At 42.5% G+C, this 19,130-nt stretch overlaps 1 protein-coding gene across 1 annotated transcript in view; it reads left to right on the top strand.

The window, feature by feature from the left end:
• Nucleotides 1-19,130, top strand: part of CA10 (carbonic anhydrase 10) — a 338,024-nt gene that overhangs the window by 114,435 nt on the left and 204,459 nt on the right. Inside the window, exon 3 of the mRNA XM_065416142.1 lies at nt 16,808-16,950. Within this exon, the coding sequence (XP_065272214.1) occupies nt 16,808-16,950 (143 nt within the window). The remainder of the gene's footprint in view (nt 1-16,807; nt 16,951-19,130) is intronic.

Here is a 19,130-nt window from a genome sequence, read left to right as displayed (position 1 = left end):
TTAAATTTTTTTTTTTTTTTTACACGGTTGAACCTAGAGGGTTTTTCCACCAGTGATTGACTCTCTGATGAACAGTCTGTGCTAGCTGCACTGAACATCTCAGTTGCTTTTTAAATCTTTAAATCAAATTCTCTCTCAATCTTTTCCCATCAAGAGCTGGCATTTTCCTAGTGGGATTTCATTTTCTCACAATGGATGTGATAAAACCATCAGCAACGAGTATAAGAAGACTCCCCAAAGAGAGAGTTACATTTGCACTTCGATTCATATTTTTTTAATTGGAGTGAGAGAGAAGTACATTACAAATATCAAAGCAATAGCAATGGCAGCCCTAAAAGAGAGATTCTTAGCAAAGTTATTTAAGACTAGATCTGATCATGACTCCATTTGTGGGAAAATCCCCCACCACCTGGCATACCAGGCAGTAGTGTACAGAGAAAATGTATAATAGATGGCTCTTCCATGTAGCTGTTTTGACAAGCTCCTCTGAATAAAATGCAAGTAAATTTGAATCAATCGCCCTAAATTGTTGGAATTCACTAAAGTAATCTTTCAACATGAAGGTTAGTATTTGTGTTAAATCTAATCATATTGAGGCACAGGCAATCTAATTACATGCAATTGTGTAACTGCTTTTTTTTTTCCTTCCATGATTAACACAATTTATAAAGGGGAATTAGTCTTTTTCAATCAATGTAATGGAAGAAATGCTTCTTTCTGTGGTCTACATTGGTAGTCTCAATGTGTAGATGAAAACAAACAAACACTTTGCCAAGGCCAAAGATCACTAATTGTGATTATTAAATATTTTTCCCAGGTAATACTCTTAACTGAAAAATACTTAATTATAGCTACCATTTCTGTATAATTAAAAGTTAAAGTCAAGAGGACATTCCAGTGTGTGTGTATTCCATACACAGCAGAGAATGAGCATACTTTTTTGTGTACAATTCCAGTCTGTTGATTAAAAAACGTTTCCCCTTTCTATTTTCTCCACTCTTCCCCCCCCCCCTCCATTTTTCCCTTTCTAATTTCCCCTCCTCTTTCTAATTTAGAGAAACATACTCATAGATCTGTATCTGGCACTAAGATTTCCTTGTGGTAAAGAATTGGAGAGAGCAGCTTAGAGCAGAGGAAACAGAATCAGGAAACGTATAAATTCTGAATTTGGATCCAGGTTTCTATTCCTGACTTTAACACTGATTTGTTGTGTGATGTTGGACCAGGGCCGGCTCCAGCATTTCTGCCGCCCCAAGCAACAACAACAACAAAAAAAAGCCGCGATCGGCGGCAGGGCAATTGGGGAAAAAAAAAAAAATCGCAATCGGCGGCGGCAGTTCAGCGGCAGGTCTTTCGCTCCCAGAGGGAGCGAGGGACCTGCCGCCCCCAAATTGCCGCAGGTGCCGCCCCTCTCCCTTGGCCGCCCCAAGCACCTGCTTGTTAAGCTGGTGCCTGGAGCCGGCCCTGTGTTGGACCAAAACAATGTTTACATTCATTCCTTACCTATCTCCCATAGGTATTTATAACTTTGTTTGTAAATCTCCTCAAAATCCTTAGATAAATGGTACCATAGATTAGCGAAGTTTTATTATATTATTATAATAAATATGATAATATGAATAAATGGCATTTTGGATCAAACCTAGGCCTCTTTTTGTTTTTTTATGTGCTAAGTAACTGTTCCACGCAGGGATTCACATTGCTTTGCCAGTCGCCTAGCAGCACTCTCCAGCAAGGTTTTATCTCTGCAAGATATTTGTCTCTCTTTCAGAAACTGCCCCGCTGCCATCTCTCAAAATGCAATGCTAATTTTTTCCTCATTTTTTAAAAAAAAGTAGATAAAAATTATTCCTCCTATTCTGCACATCTCGCCCAGCTCACCACAAAAATTTTTTACTATTTTTTTGAACTTAAATATTGTTACCAGGCTGATTGAAAGCAAAATCCAAACAGTCAGGACTATGAAAGCAGCAATATACAATATGGTGCAGCTATACTGGTACAGATATTCCCCCTTTGGGTTTGTTACAAGATACACAGGTGAATAGGGGCCAGTAGTTTTAATCACCTTTGAGTAGTGATAGTTCATGTTATTGTTATACTTTCTGGGCCGTGTTTCATCTTATCCATTCTTGGACTGTTACAAAGGAATCAGAATACCTTCTTAGTTCTCTGATTTCCTAGTTACTGTGACTGTCTAGTCTTGCCGTCCACTGGAGATTTCTATAACCAATTACTTCCATGAATGCCATTCTGCAGTCTGTCGTTTCTTTGGTGCCCTGATTTAAGGCTGTCTTGACTTTACATTTAGCTTTTATGTAAAATCAGAGCAGGTCATGTGTTTATCCAAAGGCATTAGCATGGTAATTTTCTTCAAGTTGACTAGGTGAAAATAATTAATGGACTGCTTTATTGATGTACATAGCTGCTTCTCTCTGGTTTCAATTCCCGGCTTCAATAAACTAGTTTGAGATTTTATCTAAGGGACCAATAATTACATGGGGCAAGAGTAATTGCTGCACAAATACAATCTGATTGTGTTTTATACCATTGCTAGGGCCAATTTTAGAGATTAAATATACAAACAAGGATCTGCTGCATGAATAAGTTGACTGGTTTTTATTTCAACTCATGCACTCCAAAAAGAGTTACTTATATTGGGGGGGGAAATGTGCTCTTGAAAGTTAGGTAACAAATTTCCATTAAGAATCATAGAATATTGGGGTTGGAAGAGACCTCAGGAGGTCATCCAGTCCAATCCCCTGCTCAAAGCAGGACCAACACCAAATCATCCCAGCCAGGGCTTTGTCAAGCCTGGCCTTAAAAACCTCTCAGGATGGAGATTCCACCACCTCCCTAGGTAACCCATTCAGTGCTTCACCACCCTCCTAGTGAAATAGTGTTTCCTAATATCCAACCTAGACCTCCCCCACTGCAACTTGAGACCATTGCTTCTTGTTCTGTCATCTGCCACCACTGAGAACACCGTAGTTCCATCCTCTTTGGAACCCCCTTCAGGTAGTTGAAGGCTGCTATCAAATCCTCCCTTACTCTTCTGCAGAATGAATACCCCAGGTCCCTCAGCCTCTCCTCGTAAGTCATGTGCTCCAGCCCCCTAATCATTTTCATTGCCTTCCGCTGGCCTCTCTCCAATTTGTCCACATCTCTTCTGTAGTGCGGGGACAAAAACTGGACACAGTACTCCAGGAGTGGCCTCACCAGTGCCGAATAGAGGGGAATAATCACTTCCCTTGATATGCTGGCAATGCTCCTACTAACACAGCCAAATATGCCGTTGGCCTTCTTGGCAACAAGGGCACACTGCTGACTCATATCCAGCTTCTCGTCCACTGTAATCCCCAGGTCCTTTTCTGCCGAACTGCTGCTTAGCCAGTCGGTCCCCAGCCTGTAGCAGTGCATGGGATTCTTCCTTTCAAAGTGCAGGACTCTGGACTTGTCCTTGTTGAACCTCGTCAGATTTCTTTTGGCCCAATCCTCCAATTTGTCTAGGTCACTCTGGACCCTATCCCTACCCTCGGCGTATCTACCTCTGCCCCCAGTTTGGTGTCATCTGTGAACTTGCTGAAGGTGCAATTAATCCCATCATCCAGATCATTAATAAAGATGTTGAACAAAACCGGCCCCAGGACCAATCCCGGGGCACTCCGCTTGATACCGGCTGCCAACTAGACATCGAGCTGTTGATCACTACCCGTTGAGCCTGACAATCTAGCCAGCTTTCTGTCCACTTTATAGTCCATTCATCCAATCCATACCACTTTAACTTGCTGGCAAGGATACTGTGGGAGACCGTATCAAAAGCTTTGCTAAAGTCAAGACAGATTGATAACTTTAGTGCATGTCAGTTTTGCTTTCACAAACTGTTTTATTGTTTCTGTCAGTCCTATTCTACAGTGGTCCTTTTTAAAAAGTCGTCAGTTAGCAACAGTTACCCCATAGTGGAAAATAAGATACTGCAGTCATTTCCTATTCTTTGTATAGTTCTAGAGCCTTCAATCCCGCATGTCTTTTCTACAGGAAGTAAATGTTATTAAATGGAATTTCATCTGTAGGGGCAGCATGGGAGGAATGGAATGGTCTTTTGCTGTAGAGCTGAATATCTGCAGTATATCAGTTATCACTGTATAGTAACTGTTGGCGGATATTGACTTTTAATGCCAAAACTTTCGATACACTAAAAAATATTAACCCAGGAAAATACATTAATATATATTGTTCTCCAGCAAGTGCCAAATTTTGCAATCTGATACATGCATGTAACTCCTACAGATTTCATTGCTGGGGTCAGAATTTGGCCAATTGTAAGTAAGATAGCTAACCCCCCGTGTCAGTTAGTGAAGTTATAAGCCTGTGCTCCCAACATTTCCCTTGAAGAAGTTAACCATCTCCTTCTCCTTTCAACCTTTGCCTTATCTTCTCTTTCTAATTTCTGTTCCTTCTCTTCTCTGTGTCTCTGCTCCAAGCCTCCACATAGTTTATGCTCTCTCGTTGGCACACTGCTATTACCTGTCACACTGACAGCTGCAAAACAACCTCATCAAGCTCCTATACTGAAATCATTCTGTCTGTTGCAGTCCCTGGAATGTAATTAATTGTAGCCATCATGGAGCATATCTAGGGTGACCAGATGTCCCGATTTTTATAGGGACAGTCCCGATTTTGGGGGCTTTTTTTATATGAGCCCCTATTACCCCCCATCTCCTGTCCCGATTTTTCACACTTGCTATCTGGTCTCCCTAAACATATCTCCCTCCCCTCCCTTGAGTTGGGTCTCTTTTTCTCCCTTCCCTTGCTGCAGTTTGGGTTTGTAGAATTAGGGAGAAGGGGAGGGAGGGAGAAGTTGATACTAGCATTCAGACCAGGCAGTAATTGCAGTCTGGAGAAGTCAAACTTGGAGCACATGGCCTGATTCCAGAACTAGGCTAGATAGTTGCTACTGGGAGTTCACAACTGCCAGTGTAAACAACAATAAAACATAGGTGTTTCCTGCATTGGCAGCAGGGTGGGAAACACACCAAGACCTGTAGTTCAAGTTCATCCCCTTTTCTGGGGGTTGCCTTTATGTAACAATGCCCAGAGGTTGGACTGTACTTATAAACACAAATCTTAGGCTGAGCTGGCTGTCCCTGGGGTTTCTCCAAACAGGGCTTTCTTGTCCATCCAATGTCAAAAGTTACTCTTGGCTGTTTATACTCCTGAGCTGTAGCTAATGAGACCCCTTTGATTTGCCTACCAGGGTGAGTCAGCATAATAGTTCTGAGTCTCTTTAGTTCTAGGAACCTATAGCCTGACACCTGGTCACAGATGAGGAAAAATAAAACTTAGGCTATTGATCCAAGGGATTTCTCTAATTTAGAAAGCATCTGATCAAGGGTTTGACAAAATATCCTGAGAGATCATTAGAGGTAATAAGCCAAATCCTACATTCTGTCACAATGCTCTTGGTGCCTTCAGTGCATGCGTAAGAACTGCAAAATGTAGCCCCAAAAATGTGCAGTTGTGAATTTGAGAACAGCAAGAAACCTGAGAATGCCAAGAAGACAGATGAAGCCTTGGTAATGCACCAGTTACGTTTCCACTTTTGTACCTGGTGAGGTTGAGAGAAGAGTCTGCTGTACTATCTTCCAAAAACCTCAGTCCTTCTACAGCAACAAACTAGCAGAGACAAGAGAAGACACAACACATCACTATGTTGAGGAATTCAATATTAGTGCTCAGTGCTCAGTTTTGATGTTGCTTTGTTGTGCACATGGCAACACTGGTCTGTTCGTAGTGAAGTTGATGGAAGGTTCATTTATCTCACATCCTCAAGGCAGGCTAGAAGGCAGCACCTCCCTCTGAAATTCAGCTGTCTCTGGAGCGACATTAAGAAAAAGTTTTGGACAGGAAGAGGAAGGATGATCCAGTGGTTATGGTATTAGCCTGGGAATCGGAAGACCTGAGCTCATTTCCCTGCTATGCCACAGATGTCCTGTGTGACCTTAGGCAAGTCATTTAGTCCTTCTGTGCCTGGGTTCCCCACCTGTAAAATGGGGATAATAGCACTTCCTTAACTTGCAGGAAGAATGTTATGTAATTATTCTTTCAAGACTACATGCATGCGCACCGGTGCTGAGGGTGTTAGGTATTGATCCTCTATATTCACACTGAAGCGTGCAGTGCCTCAACAGAAGCCTATCTATCAAAACAAGAATGAGTATTTTTCAGGATAACAGCTAGTATCCTTAAACTCTCTTTAGGCTTAGAAATTGAGAGCTTGAGCCACATGGTCCCTCCCATGAGCAGAGGGGAGCCAAAAGCCACGGATCTATGTTAGAGGAGAATGGGAGAGAGACTGGTCCCACTTATGTGGTAAAACTTCACAAAATGAAAACTGGAAATTTTGCACTGCTCCGATTGGAGAGTGAGCTCCCATAATCTTGCTGTCAACCCCAAAATTCACTTTCTTTTTAACACTCTGACACAGGGAGATGGAAGTGTCTGATCAATGGGTTACGTGGGATTTCCGTACAGAGATGAATGACAACAGAGACTCTGTCCCAATGTGGGCATTTTAGGTGCAAGGGCCTTCTCCTCCATAGCTGTCACAGTACTGAACAGTCTTCCTGTATCTTTCCACCTTATAGAATGTTCCATCCATATCCATCTATCTAATGGGTTGTCTTCTCTGCAGAGTAAACCTGGGGTTCTAACTTGATCGTTGTCCCTAACTTGAGTCCTGTCCACATACAAAAACACTTAATGTGAGCATGGGGCTGCTTTTACCTCAGAGTGGCTGGCTTGTCGGGGAATACATAGGCTGGAGTTTGAGGCAGCCTAACTAGTCAGCTACTGAATCGCTCTGCTGCTCATCCAGTCTCTCTGCAGCTCATGTTCTTTCACAGTGTGACGACTCTCACTAAAGCTAAGCTGATGCAAGAGGAGTCAACTGGAGTTAACTTTGCAGTGAGGACATAGCTATAGATACTTACATGGCCCTCTTAGCCATAGTGCTTCACAATTGTCATGTACTTAACTTAACCAACACCCTTGTGAAATAGGGCAGTGCTGTTATTCCTACTTTTTTACAGATAGGAAACAGAGGCACAGAGCGACTAAGTGACTTGCCTAGCATCACACAGGAAGCTTGCGGTGGAAAAGGGACTTGAAGCCAGGTCTCCAAGTCCTACGCTAGCACCTTAGCAAATGGATCATCCTTCCTCTCACAGCATCATATCCTATCTCACTTCCAAGTTCCTTTTTTCTCACTATAATCTTCCCTCTCCCTGTGCTATTCTTTACCTCACTAGCTCTCTCATTGAAATCTGCAAAGCACTGTGAAAAGCAGTCTTCATGAAATATGCTATTTTACCTCTCATAAAATTGTGTTGGACTGTGAGCTTGGCAGCAACATTGGGAGATTTGGGGGTATTTTGTAGATATTATGTAATTGTGCTGAACTGGGAATGAGACCTCATTTGCACAGCATGCATTTATTAGGATTTATAATGCCTTACTGCTTCCTTGCTGGCTAATGTACCCCTCTCTTTTGCTATCACGTGTACAAGGTTCATCACTTCTGAAATGTTGATATTGAGAGAGAGAGCATTTGTGGGAGTTGTAAAAGAGGTCAGCCACAGAGCAAGGGTGAAAGGGTTAATAAAATTGTAAACTGAAGTGGGGCTGAAAACAGGAAGGGCTGTGAATCTGTGAGCAGTGAGATGTAACATTAAGGGAGGGAACATTAGGGTTCTTTTTAGACTTTAAACATATTAATAATGTCTCCTAAGAGGTATTAATCATGGCTGAGAATTGAGAATGAGGCCGTAAATCAGCAGAAGGGAGGGGAAGAGAGATGGGATTTTAATTTTAAATAAAGACTTGTATGTTTTATGGTCAGAAGTGAAGATTACATAGTTGGTGCAGAATCCCCGCAGAGCAGCATCTCGCCAACTGCAGGCATATTTCAAAGTAACTGCAAGTATCTTTAAGCTCTCCATAGTTTGTGAAGTTGAGAGCTTTGCGTTTGGAAGGTGATGGGGTGACGCTTTCTTATCAGGTATAGTACGTTCTTCCAGGCTTTCACAGCAAGTGCAGACTATGAACACGTAATGGGCAACTTTATATTTAGTGCCTGAATATATGTAGCAGACAAATGTAGTCCAGAGTTGGAATTGGGATAGGGTGCACTGTACCATTGTGAGCTCTGGGGGGAGCTGTACCTGAACAGGGTATGCAAGGGGAACACGCCATAGAATCCATTCCCCTCTGTGTCAGGTCATCCATTTCAATCTCCAAGAGTATTGCATGTCACAAATCCATGGATATGCTTTTAATGCTTTCTTGGATTCACGGCCAAATTCTGGTTGTAGACTGCCCATGAGTATGCTCTAAAAATAGTAGCCAGGTGGAGAAGCACAGGGTGGAAGTGTTGTGTCCTTATTCTGGTTTCTGCAAATTTCATGGAGAAACTTTCTGTAAATTCTCCACAGCTGCAGAGAGGCATTCTGGGACTGGGCTTAGGGGTCTGAAATCATCCGTGACGACATTTGAGACCCCACTCAGCAAAGTACTTAAGCATTTGCTTAGTCCTGTTGAAATCAACCAGGTTTAAACATGTGCTTAAAGCTAAGCAAATACTTTAATATTTTGCTAATCAAGGCCCAAACGTGTATACCTCTGAACCCACACAGTCTTTTCCACAGAGGAATTCCCTGGAGGGAGGGAAAGGGGCAGCCAGAACGTAGGCACAGTGTTGTATGTGTGTTATCAATATGCTGCTGTTTTGTGGCCATACCTGAAGAGGGCCAGAAACATAGACCATTATATTTAGCTCAGTATTTGGTATGGCTACAAAAAGGGCAGGAGTACCTGACTCTGTTCCCTCACTGCCGTTTGGCGAGGGGAGAGGCGTTACTTAGCCAGTTTTCCTTCATGTATCACTAGCAGAGTAGCGATCCATCTTTTATTTAGTATTCTGGACACTGATATATCACTCTTGTTATGTTTACATTTGGTAAAAGGCATCAGAATTCTTCATTCTATTGTGGGATGCTGATACCAAAGTGTTTCATTATATCTCAGTGTAATATGCTATCCACAAATTGATCAAAATGGCAGCTGCAGTGTGACACAGGCCATGAATAAGTGTCTCAAGCATCTTTGCATATACCTAATAAAGATGATTCCCCCCTTTCATCCAGTATTCAGATAAGGCTGTCAAAATCATCAGCAGTTGTCTTTGATGTGCCAGTGTTAAACTCTTAACTTCTCCATTTTATTCCCCTGATTCTGAGAAATGGATATACTTTGAGCTGGCCAGTGTCCTGCATTGGAAAAGTGAATAACATATTATGCATACCTGGCATGTTTCTGTGGCAAACTGGATCCTTAGCAAAGGGAATTTACTGGGATTTATAGCTGATGGCAGGGATGACATGACTGGGATACTGAAACTTTTGGCAGTATGACCAGTATCTGGAAAACCTTGTTTAAATAAGATTGCAGTGTCTGTGTAGACTGCATGCAAATTAGCTTGAGAGAGTGGCTTTTGCAAAGTGGGGTGTTGTGTGCTCCAAGGTGTTGAGCATGAGAGATTTAAAATATTTTCATATAAAGATGGTCATGTAAATTGGTTTACTTGAGCTATGCAATTTTTTTCTCCATTACATACTGTTGACAAACTACGAAATTAGTTCATTAGCGAAACACGATAACTTGGTGTGTGTGCAAAACCTACCTGTCTGTTAGTAATTTTATTGGCTTATGTTTTTCCATATTGTATATATCCTGATAAATCCCGTCAATCATTCTAATTTTTTTAACTACATTAATAATGTGAGTGATCGATTGATTAAAGTTTTGTAGGTACTGTAAGAAACCGATGACCACCTTGGACGTTGCTGTCATGGTGCTGAATGTAGTGTGGATCGACTGCCTCTCCAGCACCTTCTTACTGCTGTATGGTCTTCTACGTCCACGAACCTGATTCTCCTACATCAAACCTGTAAATATTTTATGTGAGCCTAAACTGTTACTATGATTGGTACCAGCAAAGGACAGACAACCATCCCATGCATCGTCAGTACCAATATATGCTTCTGAGATGACATAGGAAGATTTACAAGGAGAAGACCCCTCATGTTCCCACAAATATGTCACTTTGGAGGTCATTACCATCCTCCCAGATCTGGACTCTCCCATCCTATCAGAACCAATTCTTACAAAGATGTTCATGACTCCATGAATATTATGAAAGAAGCCAGTCTCTTATTCTCTCTACTAATCAGGATATTTCCTCATCGATGATTCTGACAGTTCTAAGGGCACCAACTTTGGAGAGGGAGTCCACATTTTCTTCATAGGGTGATTCTGATATGGGAGAAGGACGGTTGTCATCTCCTCCAAGAGCCATCAGCACTGATGTTCTAGAATCTTCTGGGGCCTGACATAACCATGTAAGATGGGGTACCCCTCTCCCTGGGACTTGTGGTACCCTATACCTTGGGGTCCACCTAAACCCCTACTGGACCCTTCTCACTGTTTGTAGTGGACACTGTGGAACCCATACAGGCATTATCCTGAATCTGTATGGTCTCACTGAGATGCTCACCATCCCTTTCCACTGAGGGACCAGCCTGAACTGTTTCTGGAGGGGAAGAAGAAAAAGAGGCAGATCTAGCGGTAAATGCTGATACCATCAAGCATATAGCCTTCCATTCCTGACGAGGCAGTTGCTACAGCATTACATTTGCTGCTGGACAATCACAAACAGTTTCAGGTGTTGTTAAGAAGTATTGTTGAAGCCCCCCAGATTCCCCTGGAAGAAATCCAAGAATTATTCCAAAAACTCCTGGAAGTTTTGCAGAATAAAGGACCTACTAGAGTAGCACTCTGAGTCAACAAGGCTATCCTAGAGCGAGCCATGGTGTGGCATGCCTCAGTATCAAGTTCACCCACTCCTGGGTGGAAAAAGTACTTTGTTCTCCCAAAAGAGCAGTTTTTCTTCACACAACTGTTCCCAACTCCCTGCTTGTTCAGGCTGCTACAGAAAGGAGTAGACAACAACATACAAGATCTACCCCTTCAGATGAGGAGGCCAAATGCTTCGGCCACGTGGAGAGAGAAGTATTTACATGTACCAGCCTACAATTCTGAATAGCAGGTTTATCAGGTGCTACTTGCAAAGTATGACTTCATCAGCTACTCTACGTTTTTGGAATTTAGGGACAAACTCCCTCAGGAGGACAGAGTACTGTTCTAAGCCCTTATCGATGAAGATAGTCTGATGGCTAGATCATCTCTTCAAATTGCAGTAGACACAGAAAATACAGCCTCTAGATCAGTGGTTTTCAACCTGTGGTCTGCAGAGCCCTGCGGGTCCACAGACTAAGATTTCCAAAGGGGTCTGCATCTCCTTTCGAAATTTTTTAGCAGTCCGCAAATGAAAAAAGGTTGAAAACCACTACTGTAGATCGATGGCCCACTACTGTCATTATGCACAGGGAGACCCGGCTCCATTCCTTGTGTTTATCCTGTGAAGTACAGTCCAGTGTGGAGGACCTGCCCTTTGAGGAGGACTACTTGTTCAGTCAAAAGACTCTGTCATTGTACTCATTAAAGGACTCCAGGGCAACCCTCCATCCCCTGGGAATATACACTGCAGTGGTAAATGAAATAGAGGAAGCTATATACATACAGCTGTGTGGCTCTTAGGAGTGAACTATCTTGGCAGTAAAAAAAAAAAAAAGAATCAAAGATTGCAGGACAGATTTAATGTCATGGTGACGCACACAATCTTTGTTGAGCACCATCCTAATGTAAAGACTATCTTCTTGGAAATCATAGTGTGCTTTTGTGACAGGCAGCATGCAAGATGCAATGTTGCCCTGTCAAAATCAGAAAGAACCTAATAAAACAAGCAGCCATTTTCAGAGAGCCTCCAGGCTCTTTTTTTTCTGGATGTTCCTAGTTTATCAATAATTCTTGAAATAATTGGCCATTGTGAAAGTCACCACTCTGTACTTTGCTTGGTATTCTTTACTGCATTATCCATCATCATCTATAAAATGTCTTTTTATAAAGCTTGCAAAAAATTGTACAGTATTCATTGTGTATTCTTTAATCCCTTTAGCAAATGCATTTCTCCCATCAGAAATCTCAGAAACTCTGAGAAGCCATTCAAATAGCTACAACCGCCTAATGAATATTCCACCTCTTTGAAGTTATAGGTCCGAAGTCCCACCATTAGTACTAATGCATTTTGCATTAGCACTTGGTAATGCAAAAAGTCTTATTTTAGTTGCCATAGTGTTAGAATATATCAAGGAGAATTTGGCTAAACTTGAACACCTATAACCCACATGGAAAATAACAGTTTTCTCCCAGTCTCCCAGACAACATTAAATAGAATAGTGAGGTCTTGTGGTACTAAAACGTCACGTTTTAGAAAATATGCTGCAATGCATTTAGTAGGAAATCAGGAAGTACATCATCTAATTTAAAACTAAGCTACAATTGACAAAATACATGCGCAAAAGTACATTTTGTTCCAGCTTTGCTATTTTGTAAAATGCATTCTTTTGCAGCGGTCCCCTCGATCATTAGTGTAATTTGTAGAAGTTCTTCTGTGGCATATAAACCTCAGGTAGATGGGCAGACATAGAAAGGGCAGAGAGATATGGTGCTTCCAAGAGGGGGATGATGCACTTTTTCTTCTCCTTGTCAGGGAGCAGTGGCGGACCCAACCCCAGCCCAAGCATGTTTATAAACTTATTTGGGGAGATTTTTCAACCCAATTAGAAACAGGACCTCCCTACATCTGGGCTGAACTTCTCTGAGGAAGAAAATTACAAATAATAGGCCACCTTATTTTCTTGAATGGGTTTCAGGGAATTGGAAACTCACTTAGTGTTTGTTCACAGTCTTCTCCTGATTCCCACATCAAGGGTGGTGGGGAGCAGAGTTGTCCTCTTCACAGAAATGGCAGGAGGGTCGACTCTCTCTAAACCAAACATCCCAACACTGACTGAAGGCGGAACATCTACGAGCCAGCCTAAGGGCCTCAGTGTGGCTTCCATAGCTCTTCTCTTAATCATGGCAGCAAAGTTTCCATAGTGTGTCGTGGAACCCATTCTGTGTCGTGACCGTCTGTCAGCCATTGTACCAGACACCATCCCAACCGGGTGATAGTGGGTGGTTTGTAGCCACAAAAGGGGGTGAGGTTGCTGGTCTGACCAACAGTAATTTTGGTGTAGATTTCTGCCCATGTCCAATGGGGAGCAGAATACCCTCTGATGCTGTTCCCCACTTCCTCCTCCACTCTGCCCTTCTTTTCACTTTATCATAGCCCCAGGTCCCGGGGAATGAGGGTGCTCTCCTTCACCCTCTCAGACTTAATGCAGTGTCCTATGTTCACGGGAGTGCGGTGGCCGGGGCCCCAGTAGCAGTTTGTAGTCTGGACTTGTTGAACTGATTTGACTGTCAGTATCATGTCATTAACAAAAGCTTTTCAAGCATGATGGAAATAACATGTCAAGTGGGATATACGTGTTACAGGGACTGCACTCAGTCATTTTGTTGTGGATGTAGTGAAGCATGAGGTTTATCTTGGTGTACCTGTTTGCGTGGGTTACTAAGTGTTGTGTGTCAGAAGGAAGGACAGGAGCTCTACTTTTAACAGAGTCCTGCCATAAAACCTTCTCAGATCATACTGTTTGATGGTGTCAGATGCCACAGGTTTCAAGCCCAGGCCTGTGGGGTTGCCAAGCGAGAGCCTTACCTTCTGCACCACCGCACCACAAGGTCAGATAAGGGAACTGCAGCCAACACCCCATTGCCGGGGGCTACATCCACTGATACAGTTGTGTCAGGTCAGGTGACTGGCATCAGCCTACTGATTAGACCCCACCGGGCATAAATCTTCCTGTTCCTATCCCATCCTTTGTCAGAGCAATGAGTCATTAGATCTGCTGCTTACCAGACCCTGAGACCAAGTTTCAGTCTCCTTGCTTGGCTCCTGCTCCTTGCTCTTGTTACCACACCTTAATCCTTGTTCCCATTTCCTGTCTCTTCACCTGATTTCGGCTACTCGTTCCTGCTTCCTCACTCTAATTCCAGTGACTGACTCAGGCTCGGTCCTTGGCATGACTTCTGATTCTGATTCCAACTTAATCGTTGGCATGGCTGCTGACTCCAATCCTCCCGGTTTGGCCGGGAGTGTCCCGGAATCGGGCTCGATCTCCCGTCACTGAAGCCAGTCCAGGAGATTTTAGGCAGCTGAAAGTCCGGTGGTGCAGCAGGGCTAAGGCAGGCTCCCTACCTGCCCTGGCTCCACGCCGCTCCCGGAAGTGGCGATATGTCCAGCAGCGACTCCTAGGAGGCGAGGCCAGGGCGTCTCTGCACACTGCCCACACCCCGAGTGCCAACTCTGCAGCTCCCATTGGCTGGGAACGGGGAACCACAGCCAATGGGAGCTGCGAGGGGCAGTGCTTGCAGGCAGGGGCAGTGTGCAGAGCCACCCGTGAGCCTAAGAGCCGCTGCCAGACATGCTGTTGCTTCCGGGAGCCACCCGAGGTACGCGCCTCCCGGCTGGAGCCTGCACCCCAAATCCCCTCCTGCACCCAAACTCCCTGAGCCCCACACCGCCTCCCACATCCCAACCTCCTGCCCCAGCCCTGATCCCCCTCCTACATGCAAACTCTCTCCCAGAGTCCACACCCCAAACTCTCTCCTGCACCCCAACCCCTTCCCCCAGGCTCAGCCCAGAGTCCCCTCCCACACTCCGAACCCCTCTGCCCCACCCTCCAGCCCATAGTCCGCATCCCAACTCTCTGCCCCAGCCCGGTGAAAGTGAGTGAGGGTAGGGGAGAGCAAGCAACGGAGGGAGGAGGGCTGGAGTGAGCGGGAGCAGGGGCTTGGAAAAGGGGCAGGGCCGTGACCTTAGGGCGGGGCAAGGGTATTTGGGTTTGTGTGATTAGACAGTTGGCAACCCTAACCCTGACCCTTGGTGTGGCTTCTTACTCTAACTCTGGATTGACCCTTTGCATGGCTTTGGACCCTGACTCTGACCTTTAGCGTGACTTCTGATGGGTATCTATGAAACTGGAAATCAGTGTACTAGGAGGAGATGCATGTTTATTACAGCTGTTCTGCTACTTCAATCTCTTCATGATGATTTCTGAGCTCACCCACCTCTTATATCATCACGAGATCAAAGAGTTAACAGAAGGACGAAAAAAGAGACCCTAGAAATTGAATTTTCTGTTATTACAGAAAAACAGTGGAGCTGAGAGTATCTGTGGCTGATATATTTCATAACACTGCAGAAATGGGAAAATACTTAACAGCTGCAAAACATTTTCCCCTCAAGTTCTGTGTATATTTGTGTTTGCTTTGTGCTGCACACAAAAAAAAGCCATTCTAGTTTTGTATAAAGTTTTCTAGGTGAAATCAAATACTGGGGCCCAAACCAAAATCCTGCATCTAAACAACCCTAAACGTTGGGGTAGTTTGTAGCTCTGAAATAGCTGTGTAGGGTTTGTGGCTCGTATAATTATAAGCACAGTCTAGAGTAACAATGAACAGGGTAGCATTATACTATCAGCATCTATGAAAATTCAACATAGTATGTTATTGACACAGGGAAAAAAAGTCATACAAATGTTACAGTTGCCTGGAAAATGCTCTGGATATGGAGTACCACAGTTGAGGCTGGAAACACAAACTTAACTCTGTCTCTTTCCATACATTATGATACATTCTTTAATCATGGGGGCACATACTATTTGTCAAATAAAATACAATATCATGCACATTTTCTTTCAGCAACAGTACAGGGGCAGAGTTAAGGTCGAGCATCATCTCCCAACTTCCTTCCAATCCAGGTTAGCTATGCAGTGTGGTCCATGTGTTACATGAGGGGTATTGTATATTCCTTCCCATCAGACACACTTTTCTTCCACCTCCTTATGAGGCCATACCACCCTCCAGAGTAACTCAACACCAGTCTGAGTACTAGTCACAAATCACTGATTTCTCTTAATCCACTGAATGGAATAAAAACTGTCTGATAAGTCTCAAAATGTAATTGTAAGCAGGGAATTCTCATTGTGTATGTGTGTTTCCAATGGAATCCTGCAGAGATTGGTTCTTGGCCATTATGCTATTGAACATTTTTTTCAAGGGTGTGTTTGGGGGGGGGGTGTGTGTATGTGTGTGTGTGTGTGTGTGTCTGTGTGTGTGAATTGTGTGAATCAAAAAGAGACAAATAGATCTTGTCTATGGAATATTAATATTCTGTGAAATAGTGATATGTCCATGTCTTTTCTAATAATACATTATCCTTATTGTCAACGTGTACCAAATATTGAAACTTGTTTTAATTTTCTTTGAGTGGCTATGTGTTGGCCTCAGTCCAAGGAATAAGTGCAGTGTATGCATGTAAAGTGAGCATAAGGACATGAGATATTCAAGTACCTGTTGAGAAAAAGCAAACATTCTATACCAGTAATAGCAGATGAGCTAGTTACAGCTAAATCGGGAATGATTAAGTCCAGATAGCTTATGAGGGGCCAAAGAAAAAAACCTCCTTCGTTATTATTAAAATGTCTCATTATCTCAGATTTAGGTGTCTGTGTATCATGCATTAAAATTCAGTTACTTGATTAATTTTTTGAGTTGTTGATTATATTGTGAGCACAGACAATACAAGAAGCAGTTTAATTGTTTCCACATCTATTTTGTGTGGATTTTTCTTCCTCCCTCCAGATTCTTTCTTAAATGTGTATCTTTTTTCCTCCCCTTATAGTTCCTTCCTTTTGGGGATTGGTGAACTCAGCCTGGAATCTTTGCTCTGTTGGAAAAAGGCAATCACCTGTCAATATAGAAACCAGCCATATGATCTTTGACCCTTTCCTAACTCCACTTCGCATAAACACAGGAGGCAGAAAGGTAAGTTTTCTGACATGTCTTGGTATAAAAACCAAGAGTTAACAGATGAAAAATATGTGCCACTTTCTGTATTTATGAAGTATTTTCACCTTGTAATGCCAATAAGGTCTTAGGCAGAATAATAACAAATGTAATGCTGTGCAAATTACACATTGTTACCTCCCCTGCAGTGATCAAAACCGTACACTTTTAGGTATCCTGAAGCACTTCTTAATTGCCATACAGTATTGGTTCCTTTAAACTCACCTGTGAGTAGAATAAGTGTCATTTACAAAAACTCACGGCTAATCAGTGGTATTTGTCCTGCAAGACAGGTAGGTTTTTAAAGCCTCAGGAATGCAAATATTGTCTCAGAAGGCTTGATTGTCTTCTTTCACTGGTTTAAACCTCACTGAAATCAGTGCAGTAACATTGCTGTAAATAGAGAGTAAAGAAGATTCAGGTCCAGAATGTTGTGAAATGGAGGATTTAATTGGCTCACTCTGGAAGCTAGGGAGAGAGAGGCAGTCTCATAAAAATCTGTTCAGAAAACATTCTAGTCTCCTAATTACTCTAGAGATTATCAGTACTTGTGCTCCTAAAACCAAGTTACGCTGAAGCAAAGTGCCTCTGCCATGCATTAATTAGAAAGCATACAAAAATATTTATAATCAATAAGTCTTTGGGCACATTAGATCAGATGGAAATGATGGGTCAAAGACAATTTACCTTACTTACTTGAGCTCAAGAAGACTACACTCATGAGTAAGGTGAGCAAGATTTGGCCCATTGGCATATTTGCAGTGTAATTACTAGAACAGCTTGGTTTTCTAACCTAAATCTGCAAATCTCTATTAATTTATAATATTTTTTCCAAAAACAAAACAAAAAAACCCCCAAACAATTACATGGAAAATCAGTTGCCTTCTGAAATATTATTGTGCCAATTTGGAGGCGACATCCTATTTTACTGAAGTATGAAACAGGAGGGATTTTAGTCCTGTTTTAAGTGCATATTTCAATGTAACCTTAACTACAGAGTCACTACCAACAATTCCACAACAAGAGCTGTATGTTCTAGTAATGTGGGTCACCTTCTGACCTTTTTTCTTGTTGCCTTATAGTCTTCTGTATTATTACCTTTTGATTTATTTTGTATGATTAGATATTATGGAAAGGGCAGAGCCATGAGAAAACTCTATTTACAAATTATTTAAATGCTGTGAATTTAAGAGGATTTTAAAGGATTTACCATACTCACAAGAATATATTGTTAAAATTACTTCCCCCTCAATTTAAATATAAAAAAGTTAAGGGAAACATGTTTTGTCAGAGGGAATCGGTAAATAACAATATCAGGGTATTTCATTGTGTTTGCTAACATCTGTGAAGGGTAGTTACACAATCTATTAATAAACTGCAGCTTTTACGTTGCACACATTTTAAAAACTATAGACCTGATTTTTCCATTCAAACCCTATATGCTTAATTGAAGGATTGTTGAATTTTATTTTATTATTATTAGTTTTGTTTATAGTTATCAGGTTGATGTCTTTTTTACCTGTAATTAACTTAATTTGGTTAAGTTTTCAATATAACTAACAATTGAATCTTCTTTTTCTGCTCTGGGTTTTTGTCAGAGTGGCTGAGGTGTTAATGAACCAATTAAGGTGTTAAGGTGCCTGGGCTAGCGTTTGGTTACTTGTTAGAGTTGAGTTTAGTTCATTGTTTAGTATAGGTCAGTTTGTTTTTCCTAAGGAGGATCGTTATTCCCTGTCCTCTTTATTCCCCTCCCCCTCACATTTAGGGAGGTTCTTCCTCTGTTGAGGAGGTATGCCAGGGTCACTGGGATTCAAAGTTGTCTCGCTTGCCAAGAGGCCATTCCAATCCGCAACAGTCATTCCTGATGCATTCGTTGCCTGGGGCGCGTGCACATCTCTCCGAAGTGCAATTTTCATTCAACCCGTAAGAGCAGGGCCAGTAAGAACCAGGAGATTAGGCTCAAACGCCTTATGATGGAGAGATCTCTTTGCCAGGCCTCAGACCCAGGTCAGGAGGACTTCCCTTATACATCAGTCTCTGACTGAGCATAGTGCACTGTCTACCTCGGCACTGCGTTCACCCAGACCTTGTGAGGGAAAAGTTGGAAAGTACTCAGGAAGTCTCCAAGAAGAGGCATGCTAGTTTTCCTCACAAAAAGC

Source organism: Emys orbicularis, chromosome 13 (genome assembly GCF_028017835.1).
Source record: "Emys orbicularis isolate rEmyOrb1 chromosome 13, rEmyOrb1.hap1, whole genome shotgun sequence".
In the NCBI taxonomy this organism is placed as follows: Eukaryota; Metazoa; Chordata; order Testudines; family Emydidae; genus Emys; species Emys orbicularis.
This window is presented reverse-complemented; position numbering and strand designations above follow the sequence as displayed.